The sequence below is a fragment of the Copadichromis virginalis genome, linkage group LG7, assembly GCF_057382275.1.
Source record: "Copadichromis virginalis isolate Kocher_CV1m ecotype Utaka linkage group LG7, C_Virginalis_male_GT1.1, whole genome shotgun sequence".
In the NCBI taxonomy this organism is placed as follows: Eukaryota; Metazoa; Chordata; class Actinopteri; order Cichliformes; family Cichlidae; genus Copadichromis; species Copadichromis virginalis.
The window spans coordinates 70,294,881-70,317,794 of NC_140624.1; the positions used below are offsets into that span (position 1 = coordinate 70,294,881).

The 22,914-nt window shown below is 43.9% G+C and overlaps 3 protein-coding genes across 3 annotated transcripts in view; 2 read left to right on the plus strand and 1 right to left on the minus strand.

Moving 5' to 3' along the window:
• Positions 1 to 22,914, minus strand: part of LOC146706796 (uncharacterized) — a 378,960-nt gene that overhangs the window by 214,998 nt on the left and 141,048 nt on the right. The window lies entirely within an intron of this gene.
• On the plus strand, positions 243 to 11,574 carry slc12a3 (solute carrier family 12 member 3). Its single transcript, XM_085465040.1, has 26 exons — positions 243 to 555; positions 630 to 773; positions 1,333 to 1,408; positions 1,503 to 1,598; positions 1,702 to 1,841; positions 1,940 to 2,050; positions 2,779 to 2,890; positions 2,975 to 3,105; positions 3,252 to 3,336; positions 3,639 to 3,799; positions 4,414 to 4,521; positions 4,859 to 4,982; positions 5,891 to 5,992; positions 6,097 to 6,252; positions 6,336 to 6,435; positions 7,516 to 7,627; positions 7,739 to 7,876; positions 8,036 to 8,142; positions 8,315 to 8,397; positions 8,601 to 8,678; positions 8,775 to 8,873; positions 8,968 to 9,079; positions 9,439 to 9,525; positions 10,286 to 10,424; positions 10,536 to 10,603; positions 10,741 to 11,574. Exons 1-26 carry the CDS (start codon positions 274 to 276, stop codon positions 10,880 to 10,882), a joined length of 3,093 nt encoding a protein of 1,030 aa, XP_085321166.1. The 5' UTR covers positions 243 to 273; the 3' UTR covers positions 10,883 to 11,574.
• Positions 12,082 to 22,139, plus strand: herpud1 (homocysteine-inducible, endoplasmic reticulum stress-inducible, ubiquitin-like domain member 1). Its single transcript, XM_085465039.1, has 8 exons — positions 12,082 to 12,456; positions 13,215 to 13,292; positions 15,626 to 15,703; positions 16,423 to 16,556; positions 17,555 to 17,665; positions 17,755 to 18,123; positions 20,286 to 20,397; positions 20,615 to 22,139. Exons 1-8 carry the CDS (start codon positions 12,304 to 12,306, stop codon positions 20,786 to 20,788), a joined length of 1,209 nt encoding a protein of 402 aa, XP_085321165.1. The 5' UTR covers positions 12,082 to 12,303; the 3' UTR covers positions 20,789 to 22,139.

Here is a 22,914-nt window from a genome sequence, read left to right on the forward strand (position 1 = left end):
ACCCTGTCATGTGAAATTGTCCGTGTCAGGCTTAATAGGTTGTGTAATAAGTTGTTTAATTGTTCACTGAACTAGCCCTCTACCACGGCTTCAGGCTCTTCCTGCATAGTTAAGGTCAAATATAAAACCAACGCCTCTTTCATCTTGAGCTACAGCATGGCTCCTGCACAGTCACTGACTCAGACGCTGGGATAGGACGCTCAACGTCTGCTCCCTTTCTTCACTAGACTCGTGGTCACAGACATTTTTAAAAAGATAATTCTGCTGTTCTGAATGGAGTTACAAGGAGCCAATGATGGCATTCGCCTGGCTGCCTACAGAGCCAATCTCCCTGCGCCAGTGGCTAATGGTAAAGCGACATCAGGAGGCTTTGAGTCCGATTACTACACGTGTGATGGGGATGGCAGCAGTGTCGCATCTCGCGTATCTGTTGATTTAACTGGCTACGAGACTCTGGATGCCCCGCCGCGCTACGACTTCTATGCCAACACGGAGGTGTGGGGCCGACGGAGGCAGTTCAGGCCGTCTCTGTTCCAGCTGCACGCCGGCCCTGAGGTGAGGGATCTCTTATTTATTTAATTACGAAAACTAAGAGAGAAGAACTGAGTTTGGTTTTGTGTCTTGAGCAGGATGACTCCAGACCTCCCATGTATGAAGAGACAACAGGTGGACAGGCGGAGGCAGGAGGGAAGGACAGCTCTGAGGAAGATGAGGATGAGCAAAAGGAGCCGCCAACTGAACCCACGCGCTTTGGATGGGTGCAGGGGGTCATGGTAGGTGGAGGCTTTGACCGATGGGAGGCGATTTTTCTGCTGCTGTTTTTGAACTTGGAGCAATCTTGAATCTCCAGATACGTAAAGTTAAAAGATATTTTTCTTAGACTTAACGTTGAAGGCCTCTAAAGCAGCATTCGTCTTGTGTTTCCTGCAACTTAATTCAACTTAAACAAGGAATTAGAAAAGATTAAAATCTGAGACTAATGTAATTTAACTGTCGCCTGTTTTTGCACGTGAAGCTGTGAAAATGTGAAATTGTTTCTGAACATGTTTGCTTGTTTTTGACTCCCTGAGGCATTAAAGGGTTACAGAGTACAGTCAACGACTTATTGTTAAAGGAAGTTAAAAATATTACCCGTGTGAAACTTTAAGTTTCTTCCAAAACCAAAAAAAGTAGATTGATGACGATTTCATATTTGATGTACTTTCTACAAGCTCACTTTCACCGTGCATGTAGGCTGGGACAGAAACAGGACTTTTACTGAGCCTCCACAGTGATGCCGTTGATGATACTTAGACACCAGCAGGCTTCACTCAGTGTTGCATCTGTTCTCAGATCCGCTGCATGTTGAACATATGGGGGGTGATCTTGTACCTGAGGCTGCCTTGGATTACTGCTCAGGCTGGTATAGGTATGTCCAACGACAGCATCCTTTATCCACGGCACATGTTTCCCAGACGGTGAGTATCCCTCACACTCACGGTGTGTTTCCCTGTTCTCATCAGGGATGACCTGGGTCATCATCCTGCTGTCCTCGACTATAACTGGGATCACTGGTCTCTCGACCTCAGCCATCGCCACCAATGGCAAAGTCAAAGGAGGTTGGATTTGTTCACTGCCACATGCAACAGCCTAGCTCTTTACTTTTAATGCTGCTGATTCCACACACAGTGCTCACTTTTTAATCTACCCTCTCATCTGCAGGCGGGACGTACTTTCTGATCAGTCGCAGCCTCGGTCCAGAGCTCGGCGGGTCAATCGGTCTCATCTTTGCCTTTGCGAATGCTGTAGCTGTGGCGATGCACACCGTGGGCTTTGCTGAGACTGTTACTGACCTCATGCGTGTGAGTAGCATGCCGTTTTATACGTGCGCTTTTATAAAATACAGTAAATAATGTCTGTTCATTGTCTTTACGCGTGAAATGTCTTTGTGCGCCATCAGGAAAATGGAGCCGTCATGGTGGATCGAACTAACGACATCCGCATCATCGGCATCATCACGGTGACATGTCTGCTGGGCATCTCAATGGCTGGCATGGCCTGGGAGTCAAAGGTTAGCTTTATCAGTTGTATGTGACACTATGATAAGCTGCCATAGTGGTTTGGATTTAAATGAATAGAATTTTTGCTAATTTTGTATTCAGATTATGAAGCCAGAGTCCCTAACCAGTCCGGTATCTGGAAAAATCATTAATGCAACATTTTTGAAGCCATCTCACTCTTTCACATAAAAGCAGAGGACTCGCCCTCTTCCTAGTTAGCATGTTGACGCTAGTCTTTGTGATAAACCCGACAAGCAAGACACCAAGTCACAGCCGCCAATGATGAAAGACTGAGCCACACTTCAGCAATAAAATTAACACGTTTCCAGCCTGGTGCAAAAGTAGCTAATGTCCCCTTCAGATTTTGGTAACTCAGCAGTGTGGTGTTCTTAACTGAAAGGTGTGCTGGCACAGGCAGGCTTAGCTCCTGGGTCTCGCCTCCGTTAGCTGAGAAGTTTGCGTTGGTGAAACTGTCACATTTTAATGGCCTTTTTTCTGCATTTTTTTTAATTCATGCATGGGCGTGTTTATGCTTGCTAACCAAGCTTTCCATGTTTCCATCTCCACCACCTTCATTTCTGGCTCAATAAATAATCTAAATAAAATTAAAAATTAAAATCAAAAAACTGCTTTTTAGTTCAACCTGGATACATAATCGATGCATAACGATGTGACTTTGTCCATCTTTTGTTTACAGTGTGTGCATCTGCATGTTTACAGCCTATTCTTCCTCCCACAGGCACAGGTTCTCTTCTTCATAGTCATCATGGTCTCATTTGCCAGTTACATTGTTGGAACAATCATTCCTGCTTCACCTGAGAAACAATCCAAAGGTTTCTTTAGCTACAAAGGTGACTATGCAGTGAGCCGGTCTTGCAGTTTACGGTAGTTTATTGCCGAGCTCTCCTGTAAACTCACTCTCTTCCCTTTAACAGCAAATATCTTTGCTGCAAATTTTGTACCTGACTATCGGGGGCCAGGGGGCAGCTTCTTCGGCATGTTCTCCATTTTCTTCCCCTCTGCCACGGGCATCCTGGCAGGAGCGAACATCTCCGGAGATCTGAAGGCATGTTATACAAATGCTTCTTTTCTTTTTTTTAATAGTGGGAATAATATACAGATAAGCCAGTCGGCTTCATGCACACACACACAGCTTTAAATTAAATTTACATATGTTCATGTTTTTAAAAGCCTTTGTCGTCTCCTCCTCAGAATCCAGCAGTGGCCATCCCCCGAGGGACGCTGCTGGCTATTTTCTGGACCACAGTATCCTACCTCATCATCTCTGCTACCATTGGTACTGCATGCCTCTGGAAAAAGCTCTGCTTTAGAGTTGATACTTTTTTATTTTATTTATGTGAAATAAGCTTACAAGCAAGTCTTGTAACTACATTTTGCACCTGCAAAGTATCCAAACCACTTTTATTGCAGTTTCTGCCAGAGCAGCCGTTTCCACCACACTTTATCATAACGCACACACACGGCTCTATGTGCATAGTATCCCAATAATTGTTGTTTTACAGCTCCCTGATCGCACAGTTTTCCTCCTGTAGGAGACCAAAAAAAGCAACCCTTAAATTCGTCTTTGTGTCCTCCCAGGATCCTGCGTGGTGCGGGATGCGTCTGGCGTTTTGAACGACACGCTGTCTCCCTCATCAGCAGTCGAGGATTGTGTTGGTACAGCATGCCAGTATGGCTGGGACTTCACAGGGTGCATCAACAACAAGACGTGCGTCTATGGTATTCACAACTACTATCAGGTCAACTCACACACACACACACACACACACACACACACACACACACACACACACACACACACACACACACAGGAAATAAAAGTCAGTGCTGCATTTTCTTCCTGGTCATCATGGAAACTTCTAGTCTGTTCTACCCTGTCCTACCTATGGGGCGATCGTGGCTCAAGAGTTGGGAGTTCGCCTTGTAATCGGAAGGTTGCCGGCCCCGGCTTGGACAGTGTCGGTCGTTGTGTCCTTCAAGACACACTTCACCCGTTGCCTACTGGTGGTGGTCAGAGGGCCCGGTGGCGCCAGTGTCCGGCAGCCTCGCCTCTGTCAGCTGTGGCTACAATGTAGCTGCCATCACCAGTGTGTGAATGGGTGGATGACTGGATGTGTAAAGTGCTTTGGGGTCCTTAGGGACTAGTAAGGCGCTATACAAATACAGGCCGTTGACCATTTACCTGACTAAGGTGATCCCGTTTACACACTTTCACTACTTTTCTGTAATTTCCCCTTACTGTCACTCCACGGTCACACTCCCATTCTATTAAGCAGCCACAGCAGGTCACCTTGTAAACACAAAGATGTTTCTGCCCTCTGAGTGTACTGAGTGAGCGTATTTCTGTCTGCAGTCGATGAGCTTGGTGTCAGCCTTCGGCCCTCTCATCACAGCTGGGATATTTGGAGCCACTCTGTCATCAGCTTTGGCCTGCCTGGTGTCTGCTCCCAAAGTCTTCCAGGTACACGCACAGTCGGTCTTCACGGAGGTTTACAACCATCAGATATTTCTTGTGACTCTTTAAATGTTTTTACAGAGTGTTTGCTTTACTGTGGCTTAAAGAGATGAAGTCTCACATCCGTAGATACGGGCAGTAAACTCACTTATAGAGTATGAGAGGAATCTGGGATATCTGCAGGAATATTGTTTAGACACAGGGTGAACATGTTAGACCAAATATTACATTTTCTTGTTTCTTACTCCACAGGTCGCAAACTCAGCTTTAACGATGAAAGTCCCTGAGTGTCTTCTTTCTTGTATTAATGTGTTTCTTATTCTAACCTTTCCCCCCCTCACAGTGTCTGTGTAAGGATCAGCTCTACCCTCTCATTGGCTTCTTTGGCAAAAGTTATGGCAAGAACAATGAACCGATCAGAGGATACCTTCTCACATATATCATCGCTGCTTGCTTCATCCTCATTGGTGAGACTTTGAAAGAGTCCGAGTTGTGTAATATCTTTCAAATAAGATGAGTTAGAGGCATACCCGACAGGTTCAGAGGGCAATAACGGAATCATAGACGCAGCAATCAAAATGCTTTTGACAAACTGGAGGAGTCTCCCCCTGCTGGCAGTTAGAAAGAATGCGGTTTCAAGGCACTTCTGCATTGGGAACAGTGTGTCCATCTTTCATCATTAGTAGTCCCTGCTGTTGGGGTTTTAAATGTCAGTATGTGAGTGACATTTCAAACCCAAACAGCAGAGACTACCAATGATGGGTAGCTGCTGAGAAAGAGTTTCCTAATTCACAAACATTTCTGCTGTTTTCATCTAATTTAAGAAAAAAAAATTCTTCAAAACTGTTTAGAAATACATGTTATTTCATATAATCATATTACATATAATTTATCTAATAAAATCATAATAACCATAGGATCAGTTAAAATCTTCAATCCCTTTAGTCAAATTCATGTCATTTCTTTAAATGCATTTCAATAGCATTTAATAAACCAGCTCTTTGCAGAGAGAACGTTTAAAAAGAACCGTTTTGCACATTAAATGACTGTTCTGTAGCTTTACAGAGCGCCATAAAGATCCAGTAAGATGTTTCAGTAGGAGCGTTTGCTTTGTAAAGGGTCAGCCAAGTTACCAAATGTACATGAAATCAAACAGTTTTGATATGTGTGATGGCATACGCTCTATGAAGCCCAAAGGCAGCCAAGTACTTAAGCTCATCTTACTGCTGATATCTGTTAATGCCAAATCAAAACTGTATTAAGTTATTAATTATGCTATCAAGCTTTTTCCTTGCGGCTTCATATCAAACGCTTTTTTCATGTGAAGCCATCACAGAAAACAAACAAATCCTCTTCTCTTTTATTGCATCACCAGCTGAGCTGAACACCATCGCGCCCATCATCTCCAACTTCTTCCTCTGCTCCTACGCTTTGATCAACTTCAGCTGCTTCCACGCATCCATCACCAACTCACCAGGTAACCAGCTGAGAGATGGCAGAGCTGACTTTATCATTGTATATAAGAATGAATCATCATCTCAAGTTAAAATATGAACATATGTTAACTGTCTGTGTGTGCAGGTTGGCGTCCGTCCTTCAGGTTCTACAGTAAGTGGCTGTCGCTGCTGGGCGCCATATGCTCCGTGGTGATCATGTTCCTGCTGACGTGGTGGGCGGCCCTTATTGCTTTTGGCGTCGTCTTTATTCTGTTGGCATACACACTCTACAAGAAGCCAGGTAAACACACACAAACTCTCTCACGCACACGTGTGTAAAAACAAAGCCATGCTGCTGCTTCACTCCCTCTCTGCTGCGTTTAGATGTGAACTGGGGCTCATCAGTGCAGGCGAGCTCCTACAACATGGCTCTGAGCAGGTGTGCAGGCCTCAACAGCGTAGAGGACCACGTCAAGAACTACAGGTGAGCCTCTCCAGTGTCTCTTTCTGTTGTGAGGTACACACCCCAAACAGCTGAAGATCCACTATTAGCTCACACTTGAGGAACTCACTTTTAAATCTGACTTCTTCTTCTCTTTCTCTCTCTGTCCCCTCTCCCGGTATTGCCACCATGGGGAGCTCCTCTGCTCCTCGACTCTGGAATTCCTGACCTCCTGATTTAAGAAATATCTCTTCCTTCTCTCTCTTTAAGTCCCAACTCAAAACTCACTTTTTCAAAATAGCTTATCCCACATAACCTCTCCACTCCGCTATTTTAAATTTGTTTTATGTCTTATATGATTCTTTAAACTGCTTGTTTTTATGTTGCTTTTATTGTTCTGCTGTGTACAGTGTCCTTGAGAGTTCTGAAAGGTGCTTTCAAATAAAATGCTATGTATTATTATTATTATCAAAATTTGAAGGTTGGATGAGTGTTTCTGGAGATCCTAAATGAAGTTAAGTTTCCTCTTTAGTCCAGGGGATTCTTTTTTTTTCGTTCAGTTTGCAACAGTGTTACCAGTTTTTATACTATTACTAAAGTTGGATCCACGGTTGAAATGCAGTAGTTTAAAGTTTGTTTTGAAGGACTTTATCAACACTTCAGTTACTTTCACTAACCTCATAATGACATTATGGCAACGGTGGGGAGGAAGAACACTTTTAAAGCAAAGCTTTTTTTACTTTTACGTTCTAAGATTGAACCAATGTTTCTGGAACGATTGATGCTTATTTTAACTTCTTCTGGATTCATGAAAACATGAAGTCTAGTGACTTTTTTCAGGACTGCAATGACCTTGGTCACCAAGGACATGCCCCTCAAAAATAAATGGTAAAGTCTAGCTTATGCACCAAGATACAAAAAGCAGACTTGTTATTGTAAGTCCAGACGCTTTTCTTTGCAAGCTCCTTTGACTACGATGACCTGGATGACTGAGAACCTTCACAGACAAAAAGCAGAGTAGGACTGATAGAAGTTTATTTAGTGATTTTCCAGGAAGAGAAAAGACAAAATACGTGAGACATGAAGAGTAAACTGCTCCGTATCTAACTCCAACACTTTCAGGCCCCAGTGTTTGGTGCTAACGGGCCCTCCCAGCAGTCGTCCAGCCCTGGTGGACCTCGTCAGCTGTTTCACAAAAGATCTCAGTCTTATGTTGTGTGGAAATGTGTTAACTGTGAGTTCTCCCACTGATCGCACAATAAATCCAAACAATAATCGGAACAATGATTAATTGTTTGAAAGCGGAGTGATGAAATCTTTCTACCTTCCTCCCCGTGTTTCGCAGGATGATCCCTCTCCTTCAGTACTGGAGAAGGCCATGAGCGACAGTCACCTGAACTGGCTCAACAAAAGGAAGGCCGGGTCGTTCTACAGAGGAGTGGTGGCTGCAGATCTGCAATCTGGGGTTAACGTGTTGCTACAGGTCAGGGGTGAAATACTGTAATTGATAGTTGAGATGTATCAGCAGAATTGGGCTGAGGGGCAAGGCCCACCCACAATGCCAGTGCTGCCCTTTTGTAGTGACTGAGGTGTGAAAAGCACACGTGAATCCTCACCTGCTGGTGTTCTGACTGTCCACCAGGGGGCAGGTTTGGGCCGTGTGAAGCCAAATGTTCTCATCATGGGTTTCAAGAAAGACTGGCGGAGTGACACACCTCAGGCTGCTCACAACTACATAGGAGTAATGCGGTAAGCCAGAAAACTTTTATGACCAATACCGCTGCTAAAGTATTGCTAACAGAGTATTATTTTTGCGATATCAAATATTTATTGTTTAAAAACTGAACCTCAATTCCATAAAAGCTAAAGGGTACGAGTGTGTGTTGATGCACATGGTCATTCATTTAAATGTCGCTTTCAGTGATGCGTTCGACCTGCAGTTTGGCGTGTGCGTGCTGAGGATGAGAGAGGGATTAGAGGTCTCCAGTCCCTCTCAGTCACACGGTGAGAGCCTGCATGCATATCGCAGCAGGCTGCACATCAATGAACCCGGGAATGCTGCAGCCACTGCTACGTTCCCACGGCACTTTGCTCTTGGCATCAACAAGAGGCGTGCTAGGATGTGCAGTCCACATTTATCCATCATCTTTTAAGTAGCTGCCTGCAAATAAATGAATGTGCAAAGAAATTTCTTGTTTTTGTTTCAGTTAATCCAAGTTTTGACGGTGGACCAGAGAGCATCAACAGCATCTCTGTTCCTTCCTGCGTTCAGACAAACCCCACATGTATGTAAATGCATGATAATATCACAGACACACAGAATACCCAAAGACCCTCTATGGTGTCATTTAAATTCTATAAAACACGTTGTCTGTTTGCAGCTTCTGTCTCCATCGAGCCCGAGCCTCAGCATAGTACACAGTTTCAGAAAAAACAGGGAAAGAAGACCATCGACGTGTACTGGCTGTCTGATGATGGAGGTCCGAGTACATCTCCATTAGTCGCCTGCTTTATGTCTTAATTCAAGAATGTCCACAGACATTTACTCCTCGTGCGTGTGTGTGTGTATTCCAGGTCTGACCCTGCTGCTGCCTTACCTGCTGACCCGCAGAAAGCGCTGGGCCAAGTGTAAGGTCCGAGTGTTTGTGGGAGGAGACGCAGAGAAAAAGGACGAGCAGAAGCAGGAGTAAGTATCATGCACAGGTCTACAGTGTAGATCGCTTCAAAAAGTTTCTTTCTTCTCTTGGAGTTTTTCCAAATGCCCAAATCATCTCAGGAACGCAGCACTTTAGAGTCAAACTGTAGTTTGTTTTTTAATTGGTCAGTAATATAAAAATAATCTTACTGACAGCCAAGTTTTGCTATTTTCACCGTAAAATTGAACAATCTTGCACCATCATCAGTCTATATTCCATCAGAAAGACTTACTTTGTTTTCCCAAGAAACGGGGAAATGCAGTATATGGTCTGACATCCTGCGTTCTCGCAGACACAGACTGCACGCTGTTAGACATGTGCTCACTCCAGCCTCACGTTCTCTTTCCAGGGTGTTGGAGCTGATCAAGAAGTTCCGTCTTGGTTTCCATAGTGTCGAAGTCCTTCCTGAAATCAACCAGCCTCCTCAGCAGATGAAGTAAGCTTGAAGATGAGAATGAAGGATGGATGTTTGGGAATGTGAGCCAAAAAAGCTGCTGTCAGCTAACATAAGAATCCCGATCACTCAGTTTTTTGTGGTTTTTTAATTTTATTTTAGGCTTTGTTTGTTTTGTTTTTTTGTGGTATATGAAGTAAATTAGCCAAATCACTAACTTTAATCTTTTATAATATCCCCACCCACCAAACAGCTGTTGTGAAGAGCCGGGAGAGTCTATGAGGACTGACTCACTTTTGAAAGCGGCCTCTAGTGGCCATTAGACGAACTGCAGCTTTTGTCGCCATGCTGACTTTAGAGATTGTTGCTTATGACAAAGAATATATTTGAACACAGTATTTCAGAAAAATCTTTAGATAACTGTTTTAAGATTTCACTTAATTTATGAGCTGCTGCATCTAAAAATATTCAATTTAGCTGAATTAGGAGTTTTTTCTTCTAAAACTAATCAGCAATTGTTTTACATTTTCTGCTCGGGCGTCTCAGATTTGAACAGGATTGTTTTGGTTCAGAGTTTGAGCATATATAGGGAGATATAAAGTTTTAGCTTCCCTATTTATTTATTTTATAATGTGTCTATCTCAGACTACAGCTGATTTATTTAAATGAATTTGAAAGACTTAAAAAAGTCTTAAAGTACAGTATGATATGTGAAGCTAAAATTTAAAACCAGACAGTTGAACAGAAGGCCCACGATGATTTGAGATAGAATAACTCCAAACTCTGTCTCTGTGTGCTTCAGTGTCCATCAGTTTGAGAAGATGGTCAGTCGCTTCAGGGTGGATACAAATTCTAAGCCGGACTCAGATTCTGGATGTGCAAGCCAACATCAGGAGCCCTGGATGATCACAGACCAGGATTTCGAGAAGAACAAGGCCAAGGTCAGACACAAACTGATCAAATATGTTTAAACCAAGCCAAAACATTTCTTCTTTCCTCGCGCATCCCATCTTAGTTTGAACGTTTTGTTTGTTTTTTCCTGTGGAATTCAGTCTCTTCGCCAGATCCGTCTAAATGAGGTACTGCTGGATTACTCTAGAGAGGCCGCTCTCATTATAACGTGAGTAGTTTTTCTGCTTTTATTTAATAAATGATGGAAAGTGCTGAGTTTACAGGTGTTGTGAAGCTTTCACCTGAGAATGTTTCAAGCTCATTGTTACTGGGTGAAAATCAGCTGTTTGCTGTGTTTCCTGACAGCACCATGCCAGTGGGGAGGAGAGGAGTGTGTCCCAGCACGCTCTACCTAGCCTGGCTCGACTTCTTGTCTCGTGATCTGAGACCTCCAGTCCTTCTGGTCAGAGGAAACCAGGAGAACGTTCTCACCTTCTACTGCCAGTAACATCTCCAGTGAGACCAATGGACATATATGAAACCAGTTATCCTGACATTACAACACCTTTCAGGCCACAGAAGACATTTATTTTTCCATAGATTTATTTCTTGTAATTTGATTTTCAGGTATCAGTGAATGTACTTTCTTCAGTAATGAGCACATGAAATGCTTTGTTACATTTTGATTAACTCTGATCACAAAAATTAGTCAAAAGACGTCTACTGTACAGTGTCCTCTGTTTGTCAGTTAGGGTCCCTTCATGCTAATGTTGCACTCTCCACTTCATAATATACAATAAAAAATAATAAATATAGCTAACATCAATAATTGAAATAATTATGCAGGTCTTTGTTTGACAGATAATTGATATTGACAGAAAATGCTAATGCTTCTTTTTTTTAAATCTTTCTATTTATTGATTTGTGGCACAGGAGCAATGGTCTCCTATAGCTTCACCATCAGTCTAATTTAACTTTGTAAATAAAGTCTTCAGTACTCTTTTTAATATTAAGGTACAATATTAAGGTAATGAGGTACAATGGGAACACACGGTATCACAACATGTCCTTGTTGTAACTCTCTTGTAGTTAAACCAACGAGCTATGTAATAAATCGATCATTAAATTAATAAATACTTGTATTTGTAAGTATATGCATATAATCAAAACATGATACAGTATTAAATATGTTTAAAGGTGCTGTTGTAGTTTCTGGTCATTTTTTCACGGCAGTATTTATATTCCGATGTTTTGCTCAGACGTGTCGTTAACATCTTGTGGCTCCGTTCACTTTTCTGCATAAATCTTGTGGGAATATCTGAAAGTTTACAGCTGATGTAACACGCCTGATGCAACTTCAGCTGAGATAGTTTTGCTTCTCTTATCAGAGACGGAAGTTGACAGGAGCTCTCACTATGACTGTGTTTTAGAAAACAGCAAAAGCAAAACCTTGAAGAAAGCTCACAGGAAGTGTACAAAAGAAAACATACAAATGTTTCACTTTGGTGGTGTGTGTTCGCTTTTTACTTGGACTTTAGCCCGGGTCTAAGCGCGTTTATCTCTGCTTTTCGATACCTTCTCAAATGGCACCAGAGTGTGGGTTATTCCTAAATAAACGATCTTTGGAAGCATAATCATAACTGCGCATGCTCAAGCGGCGAATATTCTGCAAACCTCCACGTCTGAGCGCGAGCAGACGGTAGCCAATCAGGAGCGGCCACAGTGTGTTTGGAAACAACCTTCCTCCTCTAAAGTCCCGTATGAGGACCAGCGGAGACACTTCTAGAGCCACCCAGGTCACTGCAGTTTCTCTTTGACATAAGACGCACTTTCCCCCGGCTGTTCTTCGTGTTAGGGAGTCCAGCGAGTCACGGAGACATCCTGTTTTTCTAGCTCACACATCGCCATTACAACCGGCAGACGGTAAAAATGGATGCAGGAAATTCTGAACAAAAGGCGATCACTCTCATCATAAAGACGCCCAACCAGGCTCAGGAGGACCGGACCATCGAGGGAGTGAGCCTGCAGTGGACCATAAAGGAGCTGAAAGCGCACCTGTCCGCTGTCTACCCGACCAAACCGGTGAGTTTACACAGAGGGCGGCGGAGCTATTCGCGGCTGTGCTGTGGAATGTGATGAGAGTAAAAAGGAGCTGTCAGCCATTTCCCGGGTCACGCGCGTGTATATGCGCGCGCTCACACGAAACCAGCTCAGCATGCCTGCGAGTCCCATGAGCGCGAGCTCGCAGTCATGTCATTTTTTTTCTGTTTAATTAATAAACTGAACTGTGACTGACACACCTGCAGTGAACACGTGTTTCTGTCTGTCTGTTGTTTTGGTATCTCTCTGTAGTTATGTCTCTGAAATAAGTACAACTTCACGGGAACATTCGTGCTATTCAGACCACATCCAGAGGTGTGTCTTAGGCGGGGGGGACTACACATGTCAAACATCAGTTTTGGACAGGAAGCAGAGAAGCAAAGGATCTACGCTTCAGTGGGGTGTAGCCAGGCACAGGCAGTGGACTGAAAAGGTTCAAGTGAGGAGCCAGGTTTCGTCTGTTTACCCAAATGTTGTGGGAACTTGGCCATGTGTTTCTGGTTACGAAATGTTCTCATCAAAATCTTTGTTTTATTGTTTATTCTTTGTTTGATACTAAGAATTATTTTTTTACTACAATTAGATATAAGTCTTTGTGATCTACTGCAAACAAATTACTCGACTTTGGCCATATTTCATGGTTTCAGTTTAGTACCTTAAAAAAAACAAGCTCCCCCACCAAACCCAAAGCAGCAAGGAGATCTGATTCGTTACTGACTTTATTCTTGTTTCGTCTCCAGGCTGTGAGTGACCAGAGGCTCATCTACGCTGGCAAACTGCTGCCTGATAACCTGCACATTAATGGACTCTTCATACAGGTGTGTGTGATAGCACGAGCTGTCATGTCAAGTTGTAAATGTCACGAGCTGATTATGTGCCACTATGCTGGTGACAAACTGGTGGAAGAGGGCTGCTCTCACTGCTGCTTGTAGGAGAATAAGGAAGTACACAGTAATTACTGAGACCTGTGAAAGGGCTGTGCCACAAAAACTAGGACAGACTATTTCATGTTTTTTGTTCAAGAATCCCAGTAGAGGCTCATTGCCTGAGAAGGCATGATAGACGTAAGACAATACCAACCGTGCACAAAGGAGCTGTCAGCCATTTATTCTGTAAACCAATCAGCATACAGCTGTAGAAAACCTGCACGCAAGCTTTGGAGCTTCTGCGGCCTTAGTTCTGTGGGCCCGACCCCACTTCCTTTTAAACTAGAAAAACAAAACAAACAAAACTCATCTTACTGTCTGTCAGCGCTGGGAGGAACCACTATAGAAAAGAGTGCAACAGAGGGACAGCTCGGACTGAGAAGGTTGAGAGCTGAGGATGAGATGGTTTGGACACGTTCAGGGGGGACAATAGCAGATCTGTTGGACAAAGGATGATGAAGATGGTGCTGCGAGGTAGGAGGAAAAGAAAAGGACTTCAGTGAGGATTCATGGCTGTAGTGAAGGAGGCCAGGGATAGGGTGAGATGGAGATATAAACTTAAATTTCAGTTGTATACAGCGCTGTAATGAAACAAAATAACTGTGGACTTTTTTTGTTTGTTTTCTGTAAAAATCATTGATTTGGCGTAGTCTCAGTTTTTTTTCCTCCCATGGTCATCCACAGTTTGAGAACCACTGGCTACTCTGAGTAGACAGAAACCCAGCAGAAGAGCTTCATACCGTACCAGAGCCATGCTTCCCTCACTGTAAGGGTCAAGAGTGCAGTTTTTTTTCTTTTCATTTGTCACTGGTTATCAGACACACACACACACTGCAGTGAAAGGCCACATGCAAAAAGAAAAAGTCACAACCTGGACACTGTCGTACAAAATGACTTCATTATTTCTGAGAAAAAGATTCCACAGAAGCATCAACAGCACAAACAAGTTGGTTTAGTTCAGTGGCTTAAATGAGCACAGATGAAGGCTAGTAGACCCCTATCATCTGCCTGATATGGCTAGGGATGGGTATCGTTTAGGTTTTATCCAATACCAGTACCAAACCGGTACTTTTGAAATGGTGCCGGTGCTTAAACGGTGCTCGAACCGGTGCTTAAACAATGGAAAACACAAACTTTGTCCTAAAACCTCTCATATTTAGCTGTTTGTAAAAAGATAACAATGTTAGCCTTTTCTGCAGCTTTAGGGCATATATGGTATCACTCTATCAAACAAGAAGACAGCAGCATGTAGCTATGATGATGTTTGCTAGTTCACCTTACATGCATTAATGTAATAACGTGGTTAGCCTACTCAACGTAAATTACACATGAACAACATTAAGCTACTCACGCAGAGAAGAACGGCTGCTGCTGCTTCATCATCCTCATCATTTCTGCTACACTGGCAGGGCTAGGGGCCAGGACTCTCCTCTTCGGGTTCTTGGGGGATGTTGCTAACTCCGGGTCGATAACAGGCACCACACCCGCAGTAGATGTGCTCGGTGTGAGGTCTCGCAGCAAGCTATCAAATACGCCGCATTTTTCAGCTTTTTAAAAAAACTCTTTGCGTCGCCAGGTGTTTCATCAGATTCGAGGTGTTACCTCCTTTGACAGTATCACAGTATCACCTTAAAGCACTTGTTGCTGCTGAGTTTGCATCTTTTGCTGTGAAGTACAGCCAGACTTTGACCGCTTCGCCTTGGGCATTTTTAATCAGTAGCTCTGCATAAAAGAACGTACGTATCTGGGCCCGCCTACTATCCTCGGAAACGTAAAATGATTGGCTAGAATCTAAAGTGTATGACATCTCAGGGGGAAAAAAGCACCGAAATAAAGCACCGAAATGTGCGCTGCTTTTCAGTCTGGTTACTACCGTTTATGTCAGAACCGGTGCCATGATGGCACCGGACACCGGTACCAATCCCTAGATATGGCACTAATGGAAGTCACCGTGGCCACGCCCCAAATCGTACGTTCGGGTTCTAAAGAAATTCACGGTCAGTGCAGGCCAAAACATTTTTCAAACCAGGCTGTAAACATGCCTCATAATCAGAGTCTGTGGGATCGACACAGGTGACGTTAAGTGGCCTCCAGAGCTCGTACGTTGGTGTAATTCTGCAGGCTTTGAGGTTCTCAAAGTTTAATCGGGGTTCATTCAGACACAAGTCTGTATGTGTTGGGTGGATGTCACATGTTGTTTAACTGTTTTACCTCCACTTCCACAGACGGACTCAATTCCCACACTGCACCTGGTGTGTGCTGTTAGGAATCCTGCCCAGGGACCTCTGGGAGCCAGACCCAAGGTGAGAACACTTTAGAAGTAACACCCAGTGACTTTTCTCTAACATCAGCACGTTGTTTCGGTCCTCCTGGCTTTATAAAGACCTGCATGTTCACAGCGAAACTCCTGTTGGTGAGGTATTTGAATTCTGAGCTCCTGTAAACAAAGCAGCTGGCTTCATGCCGCCCTCGTGTCCCTACGTTTGCATACAGGCTAGTTTCACACAGCGTCCTTGTGTGCCGTCTGTTACCATCCTTGTGTCTCAGAAATGACACCTGGCTGAGGCAACAGTGTAGTTTGCACTTCAAATGCTTTTCTAAATATTTTGTAAGTTTTGTTGAAGTTTCGAGGATATTTTCAGACTGAGTTAGTTTGGGCTCTGATGATGACAAATTCCAATCAAGAAATCAGTGTGAGGTTTTGTAAGTAACCTCAAGACACTGTGGTAAAGAGCGCTGCAGATGTGCTTCTTCACCTCCGCCCTTATTGTTGCCCCGCTGTGTAGTGGAACTGTTCTGCTTCAGCTGTTATCTACCAGAAGTCAGCCCAGACACTAAAGCTGGCATGCATTAGTATCAGTACACTTCCAAGCCGGAAACAAAGCTGCAGAAACAAAATGTGGTAGATCTGATAACACAGGTCTCAGCAGATGTTTCTTGCTGGGGATTTTTTGTTTGTTTTATTTTGTTTTGGGGGGGTTTGCAGAAAAAAAATGACATCAAACTCTTCTTTCCTTTGCAGACCAAAGAGCCACATTCCTCCAGTCCACAGCCCACACCAGCCCAGACTCCCAGCCCACCAGAGCTGCGGCAGAGGAGGCCGGCCTCCGCAGCTCCAGCACACACACAGACTCCAGTGTGGCCTCCTGCTGCCATGTAAGCAACAAAGGAAGAACTTCAGCTTGTGTGTCAGTGTGCTTTAATCCATCGCAGCAGTGTTTGCACTGTCAGAGAGAATGACCGCTATGCAGCCAAACCACTGAACATTTTTTATTCACCTTTAATACAACGCAGCTATGACTGCTAACTGTACAGTAAGCCATCGCTGACTTCCCTTCTCCACTTCCCCACTGGGGGAATCCCAGTTTCAAAACCAAGTGGCCTTCGGTTAAATTAACCTTTTAAAAGCTGAAGAACAGTCGAATCCTGATCATGTGATTTCTGGATCTTTGTTATTGTTTGTCAGCGACATTCAACAAAAACCCCAAAAGCTGAACTTAAAAATCATCAGTCGTGATAAAGATGCAGAACATGGAAGAAGCCACAGCTTTGCAGGTTGTGCTTTCTGAGGGGCCACTGTTTTCTGTGTCAGGCCGTTTTTAAATTGCAAACATGTAGCTGCTTTTAAGGTGGATTAAGGTATAATTTGTAGTTAATTTCATTTAAGCAGTGCAGAGCACTACCTCTGGAACCAGTATCAAAGATCACTGTTTCAGGAGCTCACAGCAAATATCAAAGTGTTTTGAATTTTCAAAAGTAACCACTAACAAACAGAGATGGTGACTGTAGTTCCTGGAACCAAGAAGACTGAAAATAATCAAGCATAGCTGAAAAATCAGCTGATGTTAGTTGGAGCTCCGCTGACCCCGCTCTACACATACAATTACTAAATCTCATTTTATTCATCGTATTAAAGCTGCTTTAGTCTACAGTTGCTGTGCATCTGCAGGCCGCTTTGCAACCCACCATCGCTCAGTGCCTGCTCTGCTTTGTACCGGCCTCTTTCTGCTGCACTCCACGTATGGGACTGAAGGCAAACACAGTCCCAGCACAGAGATGTTCTCTCGCGTATAAACGACTGCAGATGTCAGAAAATGATTTCTGTTTCCTAAAGAGAAGTGAAGATTAACAGTCTTGTGTCATGTCCCCGGCAGGACTGGAGCTCCTCAGATGACCCAGCCAACCTTTCCCACCTACTCCCTGTACAGCCCCCAGCAGCTGCTGTGGCTCCAGCATGTCTACGCTCGACAGTATTATATGCAATAGTGAGTTCTGCTTCACACACTGAAGGTTTTACACCCACAGCCACGTCTTGTGTTTGTCTGACTACTAATTCTCATTTTCCCATCACCAGCCATGCAGCTTTAGCAGCAGCAGGCAGCATTCCCACAACAGCTCCAACCATTGGCCAGTACCCTCCTGTTCCCGCCCACCAAGTACCCGTCCCTGCCCCGCTAGCTGATCAGAACCCCATCAACAACCTGCCAGCCAATCAGAATCCAGTGCAGGATGGCGCTTTCATCAACCCCGGGGAGGCCAACCAGAACATGCGGATGAACGCGCAGGGCGGAGCCGTTGTGGAGGACGAGGAGGGCATGGAGCGCGATTGGCTGGACTGGTTGTACTCTGCTGCAAGATTCGGGGTCCTGATGATGATCGTGTACTTCAACTCCAACCTGAGCCGCTTCCTGCTGGTGATGGGCACCCTGCTCCTCATGTACCTGTAAGTGTGCAGCTGTGGGTTCAGAGAGCTGCTGTAATCACTAGATTTAAGTCACAGGGGTCAACAAGAGTCTGGTTTTCTGAGTTCTCCCTTTTTAGCGTCTCTTGGTGAATTGCACACCAACACGCCTCGCCCATTTAAAGCCCAGCAGCCTGTCTGAGTCACAGACGGAGTGTGTATACACAGAGCCCCACCTGCAGGCCATGGATCCTTTAAACCTGTTACACCAGCAAGGGGAACAAAAAAAGGTCCCTATACAGACCGATATAAGAAATATTATATTTATTTGTCTAGCAGACCTGTACAAATTAGACTCGAGCTGCTGTTAGAGCAGTTTTGGTAACACTTTGGTTACACTTGATATTTAGTGATAGGTACACTAAAATAAGGCAGCAATGTCAGATTTTTAAGATAAGACTTTATTGATCCCAGGACGGGGAAATTTTTTGCGTTAGCTCAGCTCAGGTACAGATATCAGAAGGAAAAATACCAAAAAAGTACAAACAAATTAAAAATAAGTAAGATAATACATGCATGCAACGGTAGCATACACAGTATGTGATTATGAATATGGTTGTGGAAATATGCAAGACAAACTATATAACATAACTATTCTACCACTGCTACAGAAGACAAATGAATAAGTTAAGCACTGCAGGTGCTTCAGTTACTACTTTCCTGGTAATTTAGTGGAAAAACAAACTATTTCTTTCTATCCCGTACTGTTCAGGGGCAGCCTTATTATAGAGCGGCTTACCCTTTGCCAACTTCTTGGTATTGTGCAGGAAAGGAGACAAATATGAAAATGTAAATATGATCTGAAACCGTCACCTCTCAAAGTAAAATAAACTTTTTCAGTGATTTACTGTTAAAGTGGAAGTGCATTAGAAGTGAAGATGGTAGACCTATGATCTGACAGCAGACACGTTCAGAGTTAAATGAAGTGTCATTTCTTTTTTTAACATTATTGCTCTTTTGGGTCGACGAATATCAGTCATGTTTCTGTCAGTACTCTGCTTCTTCATATGTACTGACTCCTGTCCTAAGTGAGTCTAAACCACTGAATAAAGCCTGAACTTCCTCTTACTGATAAAGCTCAGACCGCAGTACTTCCTCGTGCTGCGGGGCTGCCACACAATCATTTTTACTGCAAAAGCTTTGAAATATTTGCATCTCTCTGTGAAGGAGGGAGTTTCCGGGCTCAGCTGTGTACTGCTGACTTAAAGTCGAGTGATTTCATTAATGATGGCTGCACTGATAGCCTATCGTGACGCATACGAGTTGCTGTTGACATCTATCAGCCGTGTTGGCAGGATGTGCTTCCTTTAAAAAGTTTTTCTTTAAATCTTAAAACTCTGGAAGCTGTTAAAGAAAGGAGCGCTCACCGAAGGCTTCGTTTGAAGGGTTTGCTGCTGGTCGTGCTTTCACTCTTATTTGAGGCTGGAGATCACGCTGTCAGCATCAGCCGTGCTGCTCCCGGCCCACTTCCCTCTTGCTGACCGACGACCTCTACGGCTCAGTTCTGTTTTTGTTTTTTACTTTTAATCATGATGGTAGACTTTAAATCCTCACAAATGAGTTCACAGGTGTCAGCACTCAGCTGAAGGTTGACTGAAAGCATCACCTGCAGTTAGTTTCTAATCACTTCTTAGTTTTTGGAATAAAAGGCTCTAGACGAGCGCTCACGTGTTTTGTTGCCGTGACAACTTTATTAAGTGCTTAAATGTCATGTGTAATGTCTTCAGCTTCTCATCATAAGCAGAAATCTGATCTGACATTTAGTTTTTCTCAATAAATGACTCATATCGAGTTCTGTGAGATCATGTTTTCGAGCCTTGTGCTGCACCCAGCTGCCCGCTGCTGACCCCTAGTGTTCACTTTCAGATTTATCTAACTGGTGTTTAGGTGGTGCAGCAGTTTTCCTTAACCACAGAGAGCAGAAAATGGGGGGCAAGAAGTTTTTAACCACAGGCCTGAGCTCTTGATCCAGCGTTCTGATGGAGACTAGCGTGCTGAATCCAGGCACTGGCAGCTCTATGTGGGCATCACGGTGCAGGAAGCTCCAACCACGATGTGATGTTACAAACCTTTGGAGCTTCTTTCAGGATTATAGATGGTTAGCTTTTCCTTGTAACCCCTGAATTTCCTGCCTTGTCTTCCAGACACACCGTCGGCTGGTTTCCCTTCAGAAGGAGAGTGCAGGTCCCAGAACCCAACCAGCTGCAGCCCCCTGAGAACCAGCAGAACCAGAACAGGAACCCAAACCTGAATCCAGTAAGAAACTCATCATTTTTCTCTCTTGTTCACTTTTTCCTACATTGATGAAACTCCAGCTAAATGCTGCACACTGAGAAAAGACTGAATGTTTTTGAAATGAGTTAGCAGTGAGACCCGGGTCAGGTCGAGTCGCTAACCTGCACACAGGCCCTGATGTTTGCTGTAGTGGGTGAATTAAATGCTGCAGGCTGATGTGTGACGTGTGTCTCCTCAGGCAGGTGAGCACGCCGACAGACAGCAGGATGAACCAGCAGCTGAAGGATCAGAGGGAACGATGACAGCGGTGTTGGTGCCTCCTCACCGAGTGTCCGTCATGTGGACGGCCTGGGTTTTCTTCAAAACCTTCTTCTCCTCCCTCGTACCCGAGGCCGCTCAGGCTGTGGCCTAACTGAACATCTGGGACGGAGGACTGATTGCAGACAGTTCCCGCTCTTCTGTCAACTCTGGAGATGTTTCTTGAAGCGTGGGTGGAAGGCGTTTACCGAATAATAAATGGATGCAGACAAGAGCGCTGCACCTCAGTGCTCCGAGTTCCTGTGACTTTGATCTTTCAAGTGAGCGGGAAGCAAACCACACCAGCAAGATCCCCAAGAACTGCCAAAAAATGTGGACAGAATCAAAAGATGCAAGACCTGAAAATATATTAATAAATCCTCCAACAGGATCCCAGCCGACCTGACCACAGACATCCACTGCCTGCCACCAGCCCCCCACCCTGATCGTTCCCTCCTTTTGTCCACAAAGTGGCAGCGGGTGCCGATAATCCTCCTGAAAGCTGAAACTGTTGTGCCTAAAACGCTCTTCATGTAACGACGTTTACATCCACATGCCTTCTGATTTAAAATCATGTGCCACGCCGTGGTCGCTGCGTGGCCCGGCTCCGTGAATCAGTATTTGGCTCATCTGAGGACGCATGGGTGCACGGGTGTCTGTAACACTCAATCGGACTGAAACGTTCGCCTCTTCCAAAAGCGGCTAAACTTATCTTCGCATTGAATTTTTAAAATCAGGGTCCTCAAAATTATATGTATATATAAGGATTTCTGTTATTCATATACTTAGGGACCTTTATTTGCTTCCTTACACTTTTTATAGTTAATCAGAAACAAGCTGAAGGTTTGTCCAAACATCCACATTAACACAAGTGAAAACGACACTTTACTCATGTTATTTTCCCTTTCAGTGAGTGGCAATTGTGACCAAATACAATTTGAAATCCATCTGTAAAACAGTGATGGTGGTGCAGCTTAAAATGCGTTTTGTAATTGTATTGTATGTACACGAAGCACTTTATAACATGTATCTTATGCAAAGAGAGGTTGTGATTTCTATTAATGCCGAGTTGCTTTTACTGTCAGAGACTGGACAAAGTTTCGTTTTAAAGTGTGACTTGATGTGAAACTGAAATTCAGTTCATCAGCTGTGCTTGTTTTGGGTTTTTTCTTTGGTCCTCAGAAGAGAATAAACAGATGTTAATATCATAACAATGCCTCTGAAAAGAAGCAGCTTTTAGCAGAGGTTAAAGGTCACAGCCCTTCCTGTAATCCAGTCTAGTTTGCTTAGCGCTTAAGCCCCGGGTGTTAGCACTCCGGTTCCCTGTGAGGGGACGACGGTCGCTCGTGGTCACAGTGTGCGATTGGAAATTTCTTTTTTAATCATCTTTCCATTACAAATGGATGAATGCTGTACAGTGAAGTGTGTTTTCCAATAATGGATGCAATAAATATTCTTAACTTTAATGATTCCTTATTTTGTGGATTTGTTTCTTCTGATGTTTGAGTTTGATGACCGCATGTTTAAACATACTGAGGCTCAAGTCCCCCCACTGCATGTGCTGCCTGCAGGCACAGTCACAGTACAAATACATTCAAATTATAGGTTCAGCACAGCAAGCTAACAATTATATTTGCAGGTTGGCTTGATTTGCCGAATGCAAATAATTAATACAAAGTAGAATCCACTAGTTAAAAACAGGCCAATGCAAAGTTTGGCTGCTCTGCCTGCATCCAAGGGGTGTAAGCCTCCTGTTATTAAAGGGAATTTTAGTGTATTTCCTTTTGAAATTAAAATGTAATCAGATACAAACACAGGTTATTGCATTAGAAGTCAGAAATAATTATTTAGGTAGTGCAAAATTTCCTGGTAAAGGGAAAAGCGAAGTCAAACCTTTCACCACCAGGGGGCAGTCTTCTTTTTCCATATGGTGTTATTGTAGCTGATGAATAAGTGTCCAGAAAACGCATGTTGTAGCTCTGCCTCCAGAGTTTTCTGCTCCAGCCTCCTCCCTCAGTGTAAACAGGTAACGTGTGGGAATCAAACTGGAGCTGACACGTTACCACAGCAAGCAGCTCATCCACCTGCATGCAGACAGCCACGCTGGATCCTCATGCAGTGAGCTCATGTTCATGTGCTGATAGCAGAAGCACAGAAGATGCGGACTGCTGAGCGACGTTTCTTCATTCATGTAGATGTTTTGCTTGACTTGGTTTCAGAGCTCGGGAGTACCTGCAGTGT

Bases quoted from the DNA above. Each gene is read 5' to 3' on its own strand.
- herpud1 (XM_085465039.1), top strand. From the start codon at position 12,304: ATGGATGCAGGAAATTCTGAACAAAAGGCGATCACTCTCATCATAAAG. The intron at 15,704-16,422 runs GTGAGAACACTT...TTTCCTTTGCAG, and splicing joins CTCTGGGAGCCAGACCCAAG to ACCAAAGAGCCACATTCCTC. The intron at 18,124-20,285 runs GTAAGTGTGCAG...CTTGTCTTCCAG, and splicing joins ACCCTGCTCCTCATGTACCT to ACACACCGTCGGCTGGTTTC.
- slc12a3 (XM_085465040.1), top strand. From the start codon at position 274: ATGGAGTTACAAGGAGCCAATGATGGCATTCGCCTGGCTGCCTACAGA. The intron at 1,599-1,701 runs GTTGGATTTGTT...TCTCATCTGCAG, and splicing joins CAATGGCAAAGTCAAAGGAG to GCGGGACGTACTTTCTGATC. The intron at 3,800-4,413 runs GTCAACTCACAC...TTCTGTCTGCAG, and splicing joins GTATTCACAACTACTATCAG to TCGATGAGCTTGGTGTCAGC.